Source organism: Phragmites australis, chromosome 4 (assembly GCF_958298935.1).
Source record: "Phragmites australis chromosome 4, lpPhrAust1.1, whole genome shotgun sequence".
In the NCBI taxonomy this organism is placed as follows: Eukaryota; Viridiplantae; Streptophyta; class Magnoliopsida; order Poales; family Poaceae; genus Phragmites; species Phragmites australis.
The window spans coordinates 37,329,022-37,349,417 of NC_084924.1; the positions used below are offsets into that span (position 1 = coordinate 37,329,022).

At 43.4% G+C, this 20,396-nt stretch overlaps 2 protein-coding genes across 2 annotated transcripts; both read right to left on the reverse strand.

Moving 5' to 3' along the window:
* Positions 1–3,644: 3,644 nt before the first annotated feature.
* LOC133916335 (uncharacterized) lies at positions 3,645–6,973 on the reverse strand. The gene is made up of 6 exons (XM_062359963.1): positions 6,780–6,973; positions 6,553–6,697; positions 5,895–6,456; positions 4,846–5,641; positions 4,718–4,767; positions 3,645–3,974 (listed from the first exon to the last, which is right to left on the reverse strand). The coding sequence occupies exons 1-6, from the start codon at positions 6,805–6,807 to the stop codon at positions 3,966–3,968; spliced, it is 1,590 nt and encodes a 529-aa protein (XP_062215947.1). The 5' UTR covers positions 6,808–6,973; the 3' UTR covers positions 3,645–3,965.
* A 476-nt stretch (positions 6,974–7,449) lies between these two features.
* Positions 7,450–11,330, reverse strand: LOC133916336 (uncharacterized). The gene is made up of 7 exons (XM_062359964.1): positions 10,966–11,330; positions 10,823–10,878; positions 9,672–10,519; positions 9,375–9,573; positions 9,032–9,211; positions 8,508–8,884; positions 7,450–7,870 (listed from the first exon to the last, which is right to left on the reverse strand). The coding sequence occupies exons 1-7, from the start codon at positions 11,151–11,153 to the stop codon at positions 7,730–7,732; spliced, it is 1,989 nt and encodes a 662-aa protein (XP_062215948.1). The 5' UTR covers positions 11,154–11,330; the 3' UTR covers positions 7,450–7,729.
* Positions 11,331–20,396: the final 9,066 nt, after the last annotated feature.

Below are 20,396 nucleotides of genomic sequence, written 5' to 3' on the forward strand. Positions count from 1 at the left end.
TGACTTCTACCGAAAGACAAAAGACCTAAGCATGGCTAAGCATATAAATCGAACTTGTACCTAGACATAATATCATCTCAAAGCTACAGGAACGTGGATGAACAAGTCATCAAGGTAGAAGAATGCAATTGGCGTAGGTTCTACCCATTTGTTTCCGACATTGACTCCCTATACATGCAAACCTATACATAAGCATAATTTATCAATATTTAGACTTCATTCAATTCAACTGACATGGTTCAATATGATAGATGCTTGCCTTGCTATTCAGGTGGCTGCCCAAAATTTCCCTCGCTCTCCTGGATCACGGGCTCGACGTTCTCTAAAAAGAATAACGCGTGCAATGCCATGAGTGTGAATAAAGTGCAACAATGCATGCCACAATATACACAAGATGAAATGCCATAAAAATATGCTTTAAAATGCATAAAATATTTTTCCTAGCTAGAACAAGTCATAAGAAAACTAGCAAAATTGGATTCACCCACTTTGGACTTGTGAAGAATTATCGGTGAATTAATGAATCTTTAACCTAATTAATTAATCTCAGAAATTTAATTCAACATTTAATGGATGGGAATATTTTTAATAGATATATTAGTTTATTATGAAACCAACAAAATTAGTTTCATAATTTTTGGAGTTACAGAGAATTTATTATGAATTTTACAAGTTATCAGCACAAAAGAAAAAAAAAAGGCTGATGAACAGGCAACCCGGATACTCCGGGGTACCAGAGTCTCCAGATGACCCTCTGAGCGGATCTCTCTGTTAATTTCGGCTGGGAGTCGCCCGGACTCTCCGGACTAGTCCGGATTCTCCAGGTGGCTCCAGAACAGCCCGTTTGAGAGGGAGAAATTTGGTCAAAATGATTTGCGAACTTCTCCATACCAAAAGGAAACATCTTAGAGCTAATTCAAGGGTCCTCGAACTCACTACCCAACCTAGAAACTCAATTCCTAACTCAAATTCATCCAAATCCTTCATTTTCTCCAATTTTATCAATAATTCAAGAACTTCACTAAAACTTGAAATCTATCAACCAAATCTTGAATTCACGTCATGGGAAGCCTAAGAGACTTACCCACGGTGCTTGTGGAGTTGGGTGACCGCCGAGGGATGAAGGAAACGGAGGATATCGTTCGGGAGACAAAGAAATCCGGTGTTCTTCACATTTCAATCCTAAACACCAAAAGACACCAAATCCGGCTAAAATCCTCCAGGAAAACAAAAATGAATTGGGGGAATGGATAGCTTATGAGCTCGTGATCGCAATGGTACCACATACTTACCTCCAATCCTTCTCTTGAGCTCAGATTTTGAAAGAAATGGAGAGAGGGCTTGGGAGGGAGAGTGAGGGGGAGCTCCCTTGCTTCCTTGGTTGGTGGGGAGCACGGGAGAGCACGGTGAGAGAGATGGCAGGTGGGGCTGCTGCCGAAGTGGAGGGAGTGGTTGGCCCACATGTGGAGCCCATGTTTTAGAGAAAAGGATCCGTTTTGACTGCGAATTTCACTCTTTTCCCTCCCGAAATTCTTTTCTCTCATCTAATTGACTTTTAACGAAGTGCATTAGTATTCCGAATTACAATTACACAAAATTAAACATAATACTTAAAAAGTATGATTATACTTAATTGCGTGATTAAGGATTTAGGACATGACACCCACCCACCACTCTACGCATGCTAGCGCCGCCATGCCATTTAGTGCGGCGTGTACTCCCCGTTGGAGGAGGAGATCTGGTCGCCACTATCGCCATCGATGTGGGCCCTAAAGCGAAGGACTAAGGATGAAGGCCGAGTCTGCGGTACGCAATCGTTGCTGCGAAGCGACGGAGGATGCGATCAGGAGTGGAGGTGGAGGGTGGTATCGAGGTCCCTTCACCAGCGGGGTTGGTGGAGCCAGCACCTCATGGAGGAGAGGAGCCTCCCGAGGAGCATCCGGCAACCATGGAGGTGTTGAAGTAGGGGGATGTCCTCGGCTAGCCGCCATCATGCCTCCGGGGTTAACCAAGGGTGTCGGCGTGAAGTCACGGGTCGTCGGTGAGAATCGCGCCGGTGGGTGCGCTGCTGCTGATGCAGTGCACCGCTGTGAGCGATACGACGAGGGCAACTTGGCCCTGGCACCGTCGGAGTGGTCGGTGCAGGAGTCAGGGACGGTGGCGCTGAGACGACATCGACGGAGATGTCAACCTCCGGTGGCGACAGGGTGGCCGTACTCACGGTTGGTGAGAAGGAGAACGGCACAAGGCTGTGAATTGGGCAAAAACCGAGGGCGCGAGGAGGAACAAGGTCGCCACTGTTGGCTGCGGTCGGAGTCGGAGATGGGTGACCCGGGCTAGCGTGGTGCCTCAACACCGGAGAACGGCGAGGCATGCGCGGGTCACGGCCACCACGTCCGTGGGTGCGACGGCCATGGTGGCTTCGATCCATAGGAGCACGGTGGCGATGCCATCGACCACCCGTGTGAGGGCCACGACGGCGACGATCAAAGTAGTGTCAGCAAGATGATCTTTGCACAGGACATGAAGAAGTGCAGAAGCAATCAAAGGTAAAGCACATCTTACTATTGCTCTCACTTGTGATGGAGCCCTTCGTGCCTTCAGTACTTCTTCGTTGATCACCCAGTGGAGATCAAGTGCGTGATAACATGTTAAGAAGATTAGATTGCAAAGAGTAGTAGTAGACAAACAGATTCGAACGCTATCTTTTCTCATCGATTGATTATTGGATATATACACAGTACAAAGATGCCAACGGGCGAGTAAAGCGCCATGCGGTTGATCATACGATTTCTAACCCGCATGGCCTTCTTGAGCGGCAACGGTCGCGTCATCGATTACTTCGTCTACATGGCCGGCCCCGGGAGACCCTCGCTCCACCTGATACCAGGGCACTGCCCAAAGGTCACGTTAGCCAAACAGATCGGCATCCTACCTGGCGCCGGCGAGCACTTCTTCGTGGTCTCCCCTGTCCCGCGGTTCCAGCCTCGACTGAGGTACGAGATCCACGTCTTCTCGTCTGAGAGCCAGGCGTGGAGCACCAGAGTGGCCAGGATAGCCACCGACCGGGAGAAAACCTACCCTGAGATTGTGAGGCATACATCTAGCAAGGCTATCGCTGCCGGAGCTCGCTCGCTCGCATGGATCGATCTCTGGCGTGGTGGCGTCCTGCTATGCAACGTGCTCGACGAGGACCCCGTGCTGCGGCTGCTCCAATGGCCCGTGCTGCCGCCCCGTGATGTGTGCATAGATATGTATTCTGCTCGTTCAATTCGGGATGCTACGTTGAGCAATGGCGTGATCAAGTTTGTTGAGCTGAATTTTGGTGAAAGTGGTGATGCTGGTTGGAGTTGGACGGCCACCGTATGGAAGAGGGAGACTAGTTCAAGGTATTGGTACAAGTGTTTCGAGGTCGACATTGCTAACATCTTGGCCACCGACTCAAGCTTCTCATGTTCGCTGCGAAAGATGTGGGACGACGAGGCAGACAAGCTAGATTTGGAAAAGGAGCTTGAGCAACGAGGATGTTGTTTACTTCATGTTGTTATGAACAAACTTGCTGTCCATGTACCTTCTCCGGGTTCATGGATACAGCTGAAACGCCCACAAAGTGGCAATAGGTTGCTCCTGCACATATTGCATCAAAGTCTATTCCCAAAGGTTTGATTGATTTCCGCATCATACAGAGAGAGGCCACAACCCAGTTATGCTAAGCAAGCATACAAACGATAAACTAAACAATCTCACAAAGGTCATCTGAGCATGACCAAGGTTCACACGTATGTTCTTGGACTGGTTAAAGAAAAACCATAAGCAGAAGCAAGCACACATATGATCCTGCTCCCAGACCGAAGCAAACTAAGCAAGCTCCAGATTAATAATGGACTACATATACAAGCACACGCCAACCAACCTAACACAGTAACTATTGCGGTTGTGTTGAGTCTTGACTCCAGCTCCAGCTGCTAATGGATCTGCAAAGAAGCGACATTAGTTCCAAGTTGTCTTGATAACATCAACAGTTCTGTAGATAGAACTGACAGATGCAGACTCGTTATTCACATGATACTGGTATCATCTACTCTGATTCGACAATGATTAACTGCGAGCATCTACCCCAAATTGCAAAGATTGTTTAAAATCTGGAGACCATATTAGCAGATAAGAGATGCATCGCCAATAACTCTGATTCGACGATGATTAACTGCGAGCATCTACCCCAAATTGCAAAGATTGTTTAAAACCTGGAGACCATATTAACAGAGAATAGATGCATCGCCAATAACTTTACGAAATTTAGAAGATCAGTAGATAAGTACTGCAATTACTGATATGCTCGATGTAGTACAGCAGTACCAGCGTTGAGGTTAGATCAGTAGATTATAAAGCACCTTGGACAAGGCAATAGTGTGTATTTCATCAGGAAATATTATTTTCTTTGAAACTGAGATTACCATCCTGACAATGTCAATTTTTAACAATTGCATAAATGGGCAAGTTGGGCACAACGGTGTTAGATTAAGCTACAGCTAAATCCATTCAGTAAACTTTTGTGCAAAAAAAAGTCCAAAGAATCACATTCAACTATCACCAAAGTCCGGTTCACACCCTCAGTTGTGAAACAATCTAATTAACGCCATCAGCGATCAAAAGTGGTACAAATAACCCGTCAACAGTAGTTAGCCTATGAACCCTAAAAAGTAGAAGCAGCACATACCTCATTATTGGCAGCATCCTCCACTGGTCCTTTTGACTCGAGATGATCAACTGCAAGGTGCTCTCAATCAGAACATAACTCATATTAATGCAATGTCGAAGGAAAAAGTTCTGGTCATGTTAACTTACCTAAAGCAGGAGACTCAGATGCCACGTCTTGAGTCACTTTGCTATGATGTTCAGCAGCTCTGCCAGTAGCATTGTGCTCCCCATCAGAATGGCTAACAGATGGCATCCGCTTTGAAGACAGGTCTCTAATGGAAGCAGACTTCTTATAAGAAGGGCAACTGGATGTTAGCTTCTTCGACGACAACGGAGACTTCAAGTCAAAAGGGCTACCAGAAGATAAGCGCTCTGCATATGAACTCCTCATGCTGGGAGACAATATATCTAAAGGGTTATCCAACGAGAGCCGTCCTGAAGAAGAATCCATTACTACTATAGATCCTCTAGGACTCGACATTTCAATGGAGGATCTGCATGCTGACTGGACTATTTCACTGCTGCAAGGAACTTTCACCTCGACATTCTTTTGTAGATCAAAGTTTGCTTCATCTAGCCCGTCCACAATTACAGCCTCACAGTCATCAAACTCAAAACTTTCGTCCAGTTTCCTCTCAAAGCTCGGTTGGTCCATTCCGTCCTCACCATGTTTGTCAACAATGACAGCACCCACATCAATAAGATCACCACAGTCAGATTCCAAGCACTCATATACTTTAAAGGCATCAGTGTCAAGCTTTTTGTCTACTTCATTTGTTGTGAAAGGTGTCTCCACCCTCTCAAAACCATCAGTGTCAAACTTTGGTTGGTTCACCGGCATGCCATGGGCAGTGAGAAGCTCATCGAACAAAGGGGTCAAAGTGCCAGCACTCTCATGGCGCACACTGTAACTCCTGAGCTCACTTTGGATCCTGTGAATTGGCTATCCAAAAAATTCAACTGTATTATTCAAAGGAGCAGTCTTGACAACGGGATTAGTATTTAACTATAATATCATCCACGGGTTTCATGCTCCTATCAACTTGCTATACAAGCACAAGCCACCAGAAATTACATCATGCTGGAGAAAAATGGCAGCTTTTAACATGCATATGCAACCATCTCTTAGAAGTGCACCTAAAATTGCATAGTTTAGTATGGGTTTCAAATAAAAATGATGCCCAGTGAGATCTCACCTGAGCTTGGCACTCAAATGCAAGGCGAAAGAACGCCGCAGCAACCCAGTGCTTTCCAACAGACTCGGCCAGACGGATCTGCGCCAACCAGTACGTGGACGACTCAAGCTGGTTGAGCGTGCAGCTGCTGCAATTCTGCGCGCTAAAGAACGGCGTCTCTGCAGCCACTACCTTAGCTGGCTTCTCCACGGCTTTCATAGCCCCCATCGGTGTGTGCCCAGCCGCGTCGGAGGTGGAAGCTTTCATCTTCTCTCCGCTTCTGAGGTCCACAGGCGCGGCGTCCTTGAAGCTCACTCGATGGCTCATCTTCCTGGCCTTCGCCTCCAAATCCGCACCCGGGGCGGCTTTCTTCAGGGGCTTTGCCACAGGCCTGGATGGCTTCGTCGCCCTGACCGGATTCGTCGGCGACAGCTTCGAAGCCTTCTGCAGCGGCGGCGGCGGCAACACCCTCGAGGGCTTCTGCAGCGGCGGAGGTGACACCTTCACAGGCTTCTGCGGCGGCGGTGGCTTATCGGCCGGGGCGTTGCTGCTCCTGATGGTGCCAAACGCGCGCCGTGGCGGACTAAAAAAACAGCCAACCTCACATCAGCAAAGAAACGAACCGGAGCGCACACATCAAATCTGGTCTATAGTCAATAGAGTGCCAGAGAATCCTTGCCGTGGCAGCGGGGCGGCGTTGGCGTTGCCGGTCGGCGATCTCTTGGCCATCCTCGCCGCGCGCACCGCGGCGATAGACTTGGGCTTGGGCGCCGCTGCCACCTTCACCGCAGGCCCGGCCGGCGCGGGAACCGACCGCCGCTTCCCTGCGCATCTCGCAAAGCTATTCACCACCGAATCGAACCGAAAGGTACGGGCTGGGACGCCGGAAAGAGAGCTGCCGCTTACCTGGGAAGGGGGTGGGGTGGGGATCCATGGCCGCGAGCGTCGTGGGAGAGGGGAGATCGAGGACGAGGAGCGTGAAGCCTTCAATTGATGAAACGGCGGAGTCGCGGAGACGAGGGGATGGAGTGGGGAAAGTGGGGAGATGGGGAGTTCCGGAGTTGCCGTTGGGGTCGGTGGGTTTGAAATTTTTTGAACCGCCCGCTCCAAAGAGAGGATGGGGGAGACGAGCAGGCGCATTTTTTAGTTGGGCCGGGCTTAGTTGGGCCCCACTAACTGCAATACTTAGGGAATAAATCCACGGTATGCCACTAAATAACCGTATAAATCTCTAATATATTATCCAATATGAGAATGATATATTAAACCTAACCTAATATGAACCCATATGTCATTGACACAACGATGATATATAAGAAATATATCAAGTTATTTAATGATAAATTATGAAAGTTCCCATACTTAGGACCCCCAAATCATAGATTGGGCTGCGTAAAGACAGCTAGGTCCATTTGATTTGCTGATAAGATACCATTTTCAGGAGCCAATCAGCATATAACCTCAAAAAAGAAGAAAAAGAGGAGCCATCCAGGAGTATGGATGATCAGTCTGGCAAATAATGGATGGAATTGATGCGAAAATCAAAGTGATACCGCAGTAAGTAATTCTTCACAAATGAGAAAATGGTAGAATAAATCATTTCAAAGCACAGAACCACGGGTTAAGCAAACCGGATTGTCAGAAACTGAAGATACAACTTGGGCATAACATTCAGCTGCCCCTCCACCAGGGCGCATCACATCCAAATAAAGGTAGGTTAGTTTGAAACATGCCGTGTTAGTTACAATGTAACACCAGCAACCAAGCTGATCACAGCTCATCAAGTTAAGACTACAGAACCAGCTTTCTAGGGCTCCTGCCTACTACTACAGCAAGCAGCCTACCATCTCTACCATTCAGCTTTCTGCATCTGAATCGATAACAGACAGGAGGTTCAAGGCGGATGAACCGATATGGATTCCTCTGACCACACCACCATAGCCAACATTTATTTGGTGACACAGAAGCAGAATAGCATCCCACAGCGCTGTTCTTCCCTGGAAAGCGAAAACATAGATGTATAGCGTTAAAAACATCTTTTTACGAAAGGTATAGCGCTAAAACTTAAGGTTTAATACTCAAGAGAACAAAGTCTCTTAGTTATGTACAAATGAGTACAAATATGTGCGGACAAACTCAATTGGTGTAACAAATGAAGAATTCATAGAGGTGAACTTATTGATAGAATAGATATAATTGGCTTATGTTATGTTTAGCATTTTAGCTAGTGCCAACATATACTAATGTCAGATGAGGCTGATCGACTGCTAATATTTCCATACTCATAAATCACCATATTCACAGCAAACAGCAGACAAGCAAAAGGTAGTATTGCGGCAGCAGCTCATCTGTTCCCAATAACTTTTGAGTTGACAAATGACAACTAAATGAAGCTTGATTCAAATCCAACCCCCAAACATACAACACTACCAATTTGCAACATTTATTTTGGGTTTGTTTCTCTCTTGTCTGTCCTTTCCTGTAGTGTGCAGCTTTTTTTTAAAAAAAATATTTCCTCAACTTAACAATCCATGCTGAAATATATAACTGTGAAGTAGGGCCGGGGGGGGGGGGGATAGTAACAAATCATGATTGTAAGGAAAAAAACAAATCGACATAACAAACTCAAATCACCTGAAGAGAAAATTGCAGCTTCTTGTCCCAGTATAGAGCAAAAATTGGAGGACTCTTCTTGCTCACAGCCAGTATAAGAGCCCCTGGGTGAATAATTGCTGGAACACCTGATATCAGAGCAACATACTTTTCCGGGAACCTTTCTTTTGGTGGAAGAACTCCCAGAAATAAGGGATTTTTGCTAGATTGGGCACCAGAGTAGGAGGTAGGATCAACATGAAGCATCCATTTTGGATGTTCAAGGAAAGCGGCAAAAAGGTACAGAAGAAGGTGTGAGTCAGAAGGTAGCTCGCTGGTCCAATTTTTCTCGGATTTACTGTAGCCATTTCCATGACCCATGTAATCATAATTCTTCAAGCATGTTCCTTCAGAAAGTTCTGCATCACGATAAAAGCACAAGTTATACCGGTACTAACTCCAGCACCATAAGTGCCCTAGTTTATGATTACAGGTTTAAACAATATCGTGCAACAAAAGGCTCTACAGTCTTCTACTTTGAAACAAAGTGAATGAAAGATATTCACCTTGAACTCTCTGAACAGTGTAATCAGCACGAACACTACTATGTGGCAACAAGCCTTTTATCAGCTCTCCCTTCATCAGAGTGTTGAGTCTCTGATGCTCTGTAATTGCATCAATACATGCTTGAATAGCTGGAAGGAGGGGGGTCGGTTGTGGCTGTTGTGGACTGCCAAAAGTTTGTACTGCACAGAGAAAATAATGATGAACAAGTAAGGAAATCCATGCTAAACTTATAGAATACGTCAACTTAAGCCACAGCACAAAACCCTTGTCACGCATATTGATGGAAACACATGATCATGCAAAATTACAGCAGGAAAATGTCAAACTACCCCAGCAACTCACCAACAGGGGCATCTCGAGAATGTAGGAGAGCTGAGCACAATTGATTAAGAATGGCATCCTCATCAACTGTGACAGTCGGTTGCCAATCTTTAGTCCCACCAAGAGGAGACAGGCTAATTGGTGGTGTTGTGCTTGGCAGATCGCTTCCTACTTGGCTAACAGTAACTGAAGCCCCAACACTAGCTGTTGTTTGCTTAACCTGTAAAAGATGGCATAATAAATAAAGTTAAAAAAAGATAACCAATGAAAATGGACTAGAGATATAGGTCATATAAAATCAATTACAAAAATGAGCACCTGAATATAACTTGTTTTGATTTTTTGGACAAGTAGGTTCATCACAACTGAAGAGAACCACTGCCTGAGATTATTTCGCCACTGCTCAATCTCAGGATATACACCCAAATTCTCAAAAGCCTCCGCTGCTTGCTCTAAGAACATTGGAGGTGGAAGATCACCCTCACCCTTTTTTGGCGGAGTGCTGTATTTCTGATGGGAGCTAGGAGACATCCTCACAGGCCTCAAAGGTGTACTCCTTGTAGCACCAGAAGGGGTGGTTGATGTGGTGACTGAAACAGGGGTAGCAACGCCAAAGCTTGTAATGGTTGATGGAGGCGTTGAAGTCTTAGTCTCTGAATCCGTGATTTTGTAAATATTTTCATCCAAGCTAGCCAAGAACTGCTCCAACATCGCCTCCGTCTGTATGCCCTTGGCACTGCCCGAGCTTTTCCTTGACCATGGAGTTGAAGGGGAAGAAGCAGACTTCTGCAATGGGGTGGAAGGTGACATTTGCAATGCCGTGTTCAGTCTATCACCACCGGGGCTCAAATAGCTGGAACCGATCCTTGATTGCCCTAAAGGCCGAGATGGTGTGTAGCTGAACGAAGACCTCCTGATAGGCACAATCGGCTCCGAGGGTGTTGATGGCTTCGTCTTGGGAGGCCTTTTGGTTTGCTCACCCATCCCACCTTCTGAACCTGCTGTCTTTAACCCAAGAAGGCCCAGTTGGCGTTCAGACAAGACAACCTTGTCATCCTTGGCCAGTGCCCCCTTCCCATTGTACAAAAATAACGCCCTGAAGAATGTGGGCAGAGTGAAAAGCACAACCAGACCCAGCGCTGCCTCCACCAACCTAAAGACAAAAACTGAAAGACCACAACACAGCAACAGGTTAATGTTTGCAGATGCACCTCTAGAACAACGAAAGTTCACAGTTCATCATTTGTAAAAACCCAGACCCCGTAAAATGAATCTATCCATGGGAATTTTCACAAGCATTTGATGCGTGGAAAATATTGGCATTTCTACAAGCACCTGTTGTGCAATGCAACCAAGCTACGCTTGCTTGGCATTTTCACAAGCACCTGATGAGCAAGCACGGTGGCAGCACACGACAGACTCGAGGTTTCCCCAAACGCCCAACCCAGATGAGAGACGGGCGCACTTACCAGCAGCAACGACGGAGACCCCAGCGCGCCCCGCGGCCTTGGCGAGCTGCTGCTCCCTGGAACAGCACCGAGACACGAGAACCCACGCAGTGTTACAACCTGGTGTTTAGGGTTTAGACGCAGAAAACGACGGTTCGGCTTACCGGGAGGAGAGGGCGAGGAGGGAGGAGGCGGAGGCGACGGGTAAGAGCGCGAGGAGGAGGAGGACCGGGACGGAGGGGCGGGCGCTGCGGGAGTCGAGCGCGCGGGTGAGGGACGGGTTCTGGTACACCGAGAACTTGTCCCGCGCCTTGCCGCCGACGCCCGGCGAGCCGCCGTGCTGGGACCCCATGGCCGGGGGCTCAGTCGCCGCCGCCGCCGTGGGCTGAGGCGATGCGCGGCGCAGGGAGGCGGAGGCGTGCAGGCAACGACTCAGCGAGCCAGAGCTATTTGAAATCGGGAAGCAGCAACGTTCAAATCCAAGGGGTGGCAAAGCGGAGACGGCGTCGGATTCGAGGCCGTGCCAGAAACAGATCAGGAAAACTGGAGCCGACCAGGAGCACTTTTACAATTCAGATTTGTACTCTGTTGCATCTTAAAAAAACAGTTACTTCCTTGAATAAAAAATATTTAATATTTTGGACATGACACAGTTACTATACGTACATTTGACTGTTATTTTTTTACTAGAATATATTTATAAAGTCTAATAAATTTACAAGATTGTAAAAGTTTTTGCAAGACAAAACTAACCATATAATTTTAATGTTTTGAAATTAAATATTTCCAAAATTATTAATGGTCAAAATTTTAAAATTTTAATTGGACTTTGTCCAAAATATCATGAATTTATGACAAAAGTGATACGATTTGAGATAGTGTTGTTTAAGAAAACCAACATAACCCATATAAACCTTAGCAACAGATGTGCATAGCTACAAATGATGATGCTACTAACATCATGTCTAAACCAAAGTTGCATACCCCTTATACTTCTAGCTATCTTTGTCCTTAGATACAAGGGAAAACTGCAAAAAAAAAAAACCCCAAAAATTACTTGGATTTTGACTTTCTCCTCCAAAAATTGTTTTGTTGCAAAAACCCCCTCAAAAATTTGACTTTGTTGCAAAAAAACTCTCTAAAAATTCAAAAAAATAAAAAAATTATACAAAAAATTCTAAAAAAACTAAAGACAATTCTAAGACCTTCTGTGAAATTTGTTTTCAAAAATAATATCTTTTGCATCATATTTCATGGAGAGGAAGTTTGGAAAAAAAGAAAAATATGCAACTCATTTATTAATTCATGTTATTTTAACTTTGTCATGCCTACCATTATTTTTCCTACACAAATAATTGTTTAAGTAAACTAATAAAAGTGGTTTCACTAATTTTGGGGGTGTTATGGATTAGTTATGAATTAATCTATCTGCAACACATTTACTCAATCCTGCACGTTATAATAACTATTTCAAGATTTCATGTATTTTTACAAGATAGAGGATCATGTAAGAAGACTAAATTTTTTTTTCATGATTTTTGGATTATTAAATAATTAACTATGCATTTAACTCGAATTAATAAATGAGTTGCACGTTTTTCTTTTTTTTTTCAAACTTACTCTCCATGAAATATGATGCAACGAATATTATTTTTGAAAAAAAATTCACAAAAGGTCTTATAATTGTCTCTAGTTTTTTTTTAGAATTTTTTGTGATTTTTTTTTAAAAAATTGAATTTTTAGGGGTGTTTTTCAACAAAATCAAACCTTTGAAGTTTTTTTTACAACAAAATAACTTTTGGGAGGAAAGTCAAAATCCAAGTGACTTTTGGAAGGTTTTTGCATATATCCTAGATACAAACGTTAAAGGGGCACTCTAGGGTTTAGGATGTGACGAGATCATAGCTCAAAGATGTATTTGATTGGATGAATGAACCTATCCAGGAGATTGACATTCAATTTTTATGGTGTTTGATTGAAAGGATAGGGTAGATAGGGTGGCTAGGATAAAAAAAAATCTTTCGTTATACTGGATGACTCAGTTCGACGAAAACAGCCGGATCGTGCATCTAGTTTCGTTCTTTCGTTGTTTGTACGTGTGTATGCATTTATTTTTTAATTTAATTCTCAATTTTATTTGGAAGTACAAGAGTGGTCCAAAAATATTAAACATTTTAATGAACAAACTAGAGCTCACTAGTAACTTATTTTAATTAGTTTAATCAATAAAGCTTGAGCCAATATTTAATTAAAATTCTCCAAAAAGCATATTTTTATAACTTGTAGTAATTTTTAATGCCTAAAATAAATTCCCAAAAATCTAAAAAATTACTAATATTCTTCTCATGTGATGTACTAATTTAAAAAAATAATTTCAACCCTAGGTTATTTGGTGAAAAAGAGTTCCTTTGTAATGCTCTATTTGTATGCATTTTTATCATTTCATATGATATTCCTATTTTAATTCAATTTGAATTAAAAAATTCAAATATGCACGAATTTATCCAAATGCTTATAGAATGCATATAAATATGAATAAATCATCATATCCACTCTAATCCCACCAAGCAAACAGAAAATTAGCTCATAATATCTACTATAATCCTACTAAACAAATAAAAAGCTGACTCATCCTATCTATCCTAACCAAACAAAATATTAAATTATCATATCTAAAAAACATGAATAGCCATTTACCATCAAACCTCACTCTCTAAGCAAACACACCCCAAAATACAACCATGGTGCAGGAGCGTATTTAGGTGAGCTATTTTGGTTTGTTTGATCTTTCAGAAATAGAAGAAAGAAACATGCATGATGTTGGGGAGCTAATTCATTCCTACCATAACAACTACGTGAACATATTCACTATCCAGAACGAGTCATTATAAATGGATTTTAAACTCTATCATAAATAGTTATAGGTTTCGTCTCTAAAAAGTAACAGATGATTTCAAAATCGTTTGCCGTTTATCATTTCATGTGATATTCCCTTTTTAATTCAATTTGAATAAAAATAAATTCAAACATGCACAAAACCTATAATCAAGGAGTAAGTTCAAAAAAATCATCATAACCAACTTAACATCATCATTGTATATACAAAATAAGTGCATAATATATAATAGGAGGCTTAATAGATGCATGACAAGAAGCTAAGTTATTGTGCTGTTTAATTAATTGGTTGTGCTTATTTATCGTTGTCTGCTAATGATAATTGATAACACAGTTCTTGAACCTCTTAGATTAATATTAATCCTCTTCTTAGTGTTCTTTGTGCTTCATTTTTTTCCTGTCGAGGGTAAAAATCCCTAACAGTGATTTCGGGGTGTATCGGGCGACGGGTACATGATCTTTGTTCGGGAAGTGCCTTCTGAATCTGTTTGTGTATGTGCAACTCAAGAACACCGAGAATTATCCAGATTCAGGCCCCCCTTAGAGTAATAGCCCTACATCCTGTGTATTCTTTTCTTGTGGTCTAAGTTGGTTACAGATGATGTTCTTGCCCAGCCTTCTTCGCCCTCCTCTTACAAGCCTGGTACTCCTCCCTTTATATATCAGAGGGAGAGAGGATTTACATGTGAGTCAAGACATATACCCAAACCTAGCTAGAGCTTTCCACCTAGGCCCATCATTACTAAGAGCAGATGTATCCCACTTGCTCTACGGTGCTACAGAGCCTGTCCCATCGCTCCACCATATACGTCATCCCGGTCGCCTGGACTACCTTGTCCTGTCCCCACACGCCACCTGCAAAAAACCTCCTGACATGCCTGTCAGGCCATCCCATAGTGTTTAATGCTACGGGATAGGATATGGCAGCTCTTCGCCGATCACGCCTTGGTCGACCAGAAAGAGGATCTGAGGAAGAAAAATACTCGAGTGAAAAAATATTCATTGTGATTAGACTGTTTAGATACATACCTGCCCCGCGACCCGAGGACACTGGTCACGAGGTTTGCTCCTGTGACCTGGTGACTGGTCATGGAGCTTGGTCGAAGAGCCTAGTTGCGTGGTCACTGGCTGGTCACGCGGTCGCTGACTGGTTGCGCGGGGTGACCACGGTTCTGGACAAACGTGGCATACAACACCTGCTGATATTTTACCGGCATTGGTCCACCTGCGAGGGGACCCCACTATTCTTTACACTGACACTTCCTTAGTTCTCTCTTCCTACTTTGAGAGATGGCGTCCCCATCTGCATGCTCGTTATCTGGTTGTTTAAATTTTGGATAAAATATTTGTCATATTTAATTGATAAATATTAAAACTTGTTGTATCACTACGTACTTTGAAAAGATAAATGTAAATATATATTCACAATTCTTAAGTTCTATGCTTCTTAAGTGTTTGGCTTTATCATCTTATTAGTTGTTGTCAACCTATCATGCATGCATGGTTCAATTTGAGCATAATATTCAAGAATTTGCCTACAAAACATCAATAATCCATGGTGATCAAGGAGACAAGAGTATATTATATTTACAGATTTTAGGTTAGCATAGTTCCTAACTCTTCAAACAAAAATATATAAGGCTATAAAAGTGCATAAGGGTGCGTTTGGTTGAAAAAGTACATAAGTGAATAATTTATTTTTATTCAAATTGAATTACAAAGAGAATATCACATGAAATGATAAAAATGCATATAAATGGAGCACTACAAAGGAACTTACTTTTTCATCAAATAACTTAGGGTTGGAAACATTTTGATATTAGTACATCACATGGAGCACTAAAAAGGAATTTTTCTAGATTTTTGGGAATTTATTTGAGGCATTAAAAATTACTAGAATTTATAAAAGTAGGCTTATTTAGAGAATTTTAATTAAATATTGGCTCGTGATTTTTGGATCAAACCAATTAAAATAGATTGCTAGTGAACTCTAGTTTGCTCATAAAAATGTTTACAATTTTTGGATTACTTTTATACTTCCTATCGAGGGTTAGTCCCTGACAATGATACCAGGGTATACCTAACGATGGGCACGTGATCCGTAACCTGGGGCCATATGCCTTAGCTATGTGCATGTGATGAACTCAAGAACACCGGGAGTTCTTCAGGTTTGGACCTCCCTTGAAATAATAGCCATACATCCTATATATTTTTTTATATGAGTCTAAATGAATTGGATACCCTCCCCTCTTCTCTTTGTCTCCCTCCCTTTATATATCCAAAGGAAAGGGCACTTACATAGGGACCCAAACTAGACCTAGACCTAGCTAATCTTTCTAACCTATGCCCATCATTACGGTGAGTGGGCGCATTCCACTTGCCCTATCGGTCTGCAGTGTTCGTGACATCGGTCCCACACTCGCACCATCCTTATTGCCTGGTTTACCAGGTTCCGTCCCCACGCACCGTCTGTGCTCCTGTAAAATCTACTACCACGCTTTGCTAGGTTGTCCCGTAGTATTTAATGCTATGGGATAGGACACGACAAGCCTGTGTCAATCACGCCTAGGTCCACATGGAAGGATGACATGTGTAAGAGATAACACTTGAGTGGAAAAGTATGTAATGAAATTAGACTGATTAGGCACATACCTGCCTCGCGACCAGAGAAAATTTGCCGCGGGGTTTCCCTCTAAGATCTGGAGACTGGTCAGAACAATTGGTCATGTGGTCGCTAGCTAGACGCGTCGAGAGACCATGCTCCTGCCCAATCATTGCATGTAGAAAATGTTGATATTTGACTGCCATGGGTCCCTTACCAGGGGACCCTATTATTCTTTACACTGACAATAGCCCCAAAGCTCCCTCGTGGATATGGTAGACTGAACAGTTTGTCATGTGGTCATGGTCGGACCCAGCCATACCATTTGGGCCCCGTGTGAACATGAGTTCGCCCAGGGAGTGGTTGACGACATGGTCCACTTTCGTGGCTGGCTCAGAAAATCACATCCCGGGAGAGAGAGAATCCTAGGAGAGAGAAAAAAAAGGAAGGCATGTGAGTGGGAGAGGATCATGGGAGAGAGAAACTTTAACTGACGCTGGACCCAAGGGAATTTTGGTTCCCCATACAGCCTCTCGAATTCTAAAACGGTTGGGCTCGTGGTGGTTGGGATATCGCGCTAGCCCTATAAGTTGGATAACAAAAGGTTCCCCATGAAACTTTTTGCCATCTCCCCAGTCACCAAGCCCTAGAGCCTAATGCCCACCACCTTCTTCTTCTTCAGAGCTTTTCTTACAGCCCCCCAGACATCCCATGTGTGAGGAACCATCCAAATAATATTCTAACTAATCACCAAGAGGATCATTATTCGTAATCACAACCTTGATGATTAACCAGAATATCATCCCGATAGTCCCGGCACATGTTTTATGCCCAAGATTAGAACACATGCCTTTCCAACATATACATCACAACAAAGCTTAAAAAAGAGCGAATAATTAACATTATATTACAGTTCTTAAGCATACAACTAGTTATTACAATTTACAGCAAAAGGAAGCTAGGAGGACTAAAATATACTCAACTCCTAACCAGCAAAAGAAACTAAGCAGCGAAAGACTAAAAGCTATACAATAAAAGGAGGATGGAGCCATATGCCCTTAGGCTCTATCATAAAAGCACGCCAACTGAGTAGGATGCACTATTCAAGCCCGCCACCACCTTCGACAGGCGTGAAGTAGCCAAACACCACATCTTCCTCACCTGCAAAACCTGTAGAGCAGCTGAGTATGAAGGTACTCGCAAGACTTAATCTATATAGGATACATATAAATAACCCGACTCCAAGGATCATGCATTGAGCTATTAGAATGAAAACGGCCACAAGGTTAAGTACATTTAATATGATTAAGCAACCTAGACATATGTGTGAGCACCTATACTTAACCAACATAAACTGAAATCCAATAGCTGGTACATGAGTGTAAAAGGAACCAAAGTAATATATCAGAGCCAACACCAACATTTTCCAACCATCACCCATACCACCACTAACCCACAACGAAACTTTACGATGGTGCGCATGGACAGAAAGCATGCTCCTGACCGCGAGCGTGACATTTCAAAAATGTTTTTACACCTTGCAGGGAGATACTCCTTTACCCACACGATACGAGGACCATTCGGCTTGTGCCACCCGCTAAAGTGCACACAAGGGGTACTCGTGACAACCTTTTCCAATAAGCCCAACCATTTGATACATGCATCGCTCAGCACGGAGCTATCCAGAACTACTCCCGAAGCAAACTAGATACCTCTACAAGCCCGTCCGCTCATACCGTCGATGTTCAGGCCCAAATGATCGCATTTATAGAGGTATTCGGCTTACCTTACCATTAGATGAACATGTGGTGAGTACAGTAAGTGCTTAAGCCAACGACGGTCAATGGTTGGTGCTTAACTGATGCAAAACGGTCTACAATATCTGGGCTCCCTACCTGAACTACCTAGGGAACCTCCTCCAAGGCAGATGATACCCCTAACACCGCCCACATCTCCTCTCATCCTCACCACTCATCCAACCATCATCAATATTTGTAGTATGAACAATAAGTAAACCTATAGCTCGCGAGCGATGGAACAGTCCACCACTCGACTTCTACCAGTGACCGATGAATTGCTAAGCATCTCGTATCACTTTTATATTAACAACATTATATAAAGCCCAAGTTACAAGGATACAGATTCATCAATAAGCCAAGGTAGAGATCATGCATCAACATAGTTTCTACCCACATCGATCCGACATTGACTCACTAAACATGCGAACATACATAAAGCATAATTTATCAATTTAGACTCTACAATTCATTTAAAAGGTGCAATATGCTTAGATGCTTGCCTTGTTGCTCATGGGACTGCTTGATACTCCTCGCACAACACTCACAGAACTCGGGAAGGTTGGCGTCACCTTCAACCATGGCCGGATCACGTAACGGTTATTCGTTCACTAAACAAGAACATGTGCAATGATGAGCATTAATGAAGTGCAACAATGTATGACACCATATGCATATGAAGAAAAATCATGAAAAGTATGCTTTATAATGCATGAACATTTTTTCTAGTTAGAATAAGCCATAAGAAGACTAGCAAAATTAGATTCACCAATTTTGGACTTGTAAAGAATTAACGGTGAATTAATGAAGATTTAACCTAATTAATTCATCCCAAAATGTTAATTAATTATTTAACAGCTGGAGACATTTTTAATAGGTAGAGGAGATTATTATGAAACCAAAAAAATAGTTTCATAATTTTTGGATCTATGGAGAATTTATTATGAATTTTACAAGCCTCACATCGTCTGATGAACAGTAACTGCGGAGCCTCTCAAATTTCTACGGAGACTCCACATTTTTGCGTAGTATCCGTGAATTTTTGCGGAGTCTTTGGAAAATTTTTTGGAGTCTCTGGACGTTCCAGAAGAGCTGTTCTTCGCAGGGAAAATGGCCAAATTAATATGCGAGCTTTTCCAATCTAAAGGGAGATATGTTTGAGATAGTTTAGAAAGTCTAGAATTCACTCATCAACCTAGTAACATGATTCCTAACTCAAATCTCCCCAAATCCTTTAATTTAGTCTAAAACCTCAAGAACTCATGAACTTCACAACCTTAACTCTAAATTCAAAATCTATCCAACCAAAACACGGTTTCTTGCCATGGATGCCTAGCGGACTCACCCAAGATGCTTTGCTGAGCTTGGGGACCGTCGGTTGAAGGAAGAAAGCTCGGGAAGAGGAAGAAAAGCTCAGGAAGAGGAAGAACACTGGTGCTTCTTGTGCTTCAACTATGAACACCAAAAGACATCAAAACCGGCTCGAATCCTTTGGAAAAATAAAAATGAATTGGTGGGATGGATAGCTTACAAGCTAGTGATCGCGTAGACACCACATGCACACTTCGATTCCTTCTCTTGAGATGAGATTTTGAGGGAGAAGGAGAGAGTGCTTGAGAGAGAGGGAGAAGGGGGCTGCCCTTTTTTGCTTGGTCAGTGGGAGGAGCACGCGAGGAGTGAGGGGAGGGCCAGCTACACGTGGGGGAAAAGGGTGGGGAGTGGTTGGATAGCTCACGTGGGCCCTATATATTAGAGAGAAATCCATTTCAACTGCTACGGAGTCTCCGCATTTCTCCAGAGTCTCCGGACTTCCTCCCTCTTCGAATTTCTTTCTCTCATCCGATTGACTCAAAACGAATTGCTCTAGCATTCCAATTCAAAATTAAGCATAATTAAACATAATACTTAAGAAGCATGATTATGCTTAATTACGTGATTATGGATTTGGGACGTGACACCATGCGCACTGGCAACGAGCCCAACTTTCCCAAGTCGAAGTGCACTGAGGCGAGGCTAAAGGCAATGTACGAGAGCCGGCTGCTCCCTTTCTGCCTTTCTTTTGGGTACCGCACTGCGGAGGACACATCTGCTCCCCACAAGGGGGAGATTGTGATGTTTGCCTCCTTCTTCATGGCCGGTCTCATGCCATCCTTCTCCGAGTTCTTCACTATCGTCGTTTCCTTCTATGACGTCCATCACCTCCACCTCAACCCCAACTCTATTATCATGCTGAACGTTTTTGCTCACATGTGTGAGAACTTTATCGAGGTTGAGCCGTGCCTCGATCTCTTCAGGTACTTCT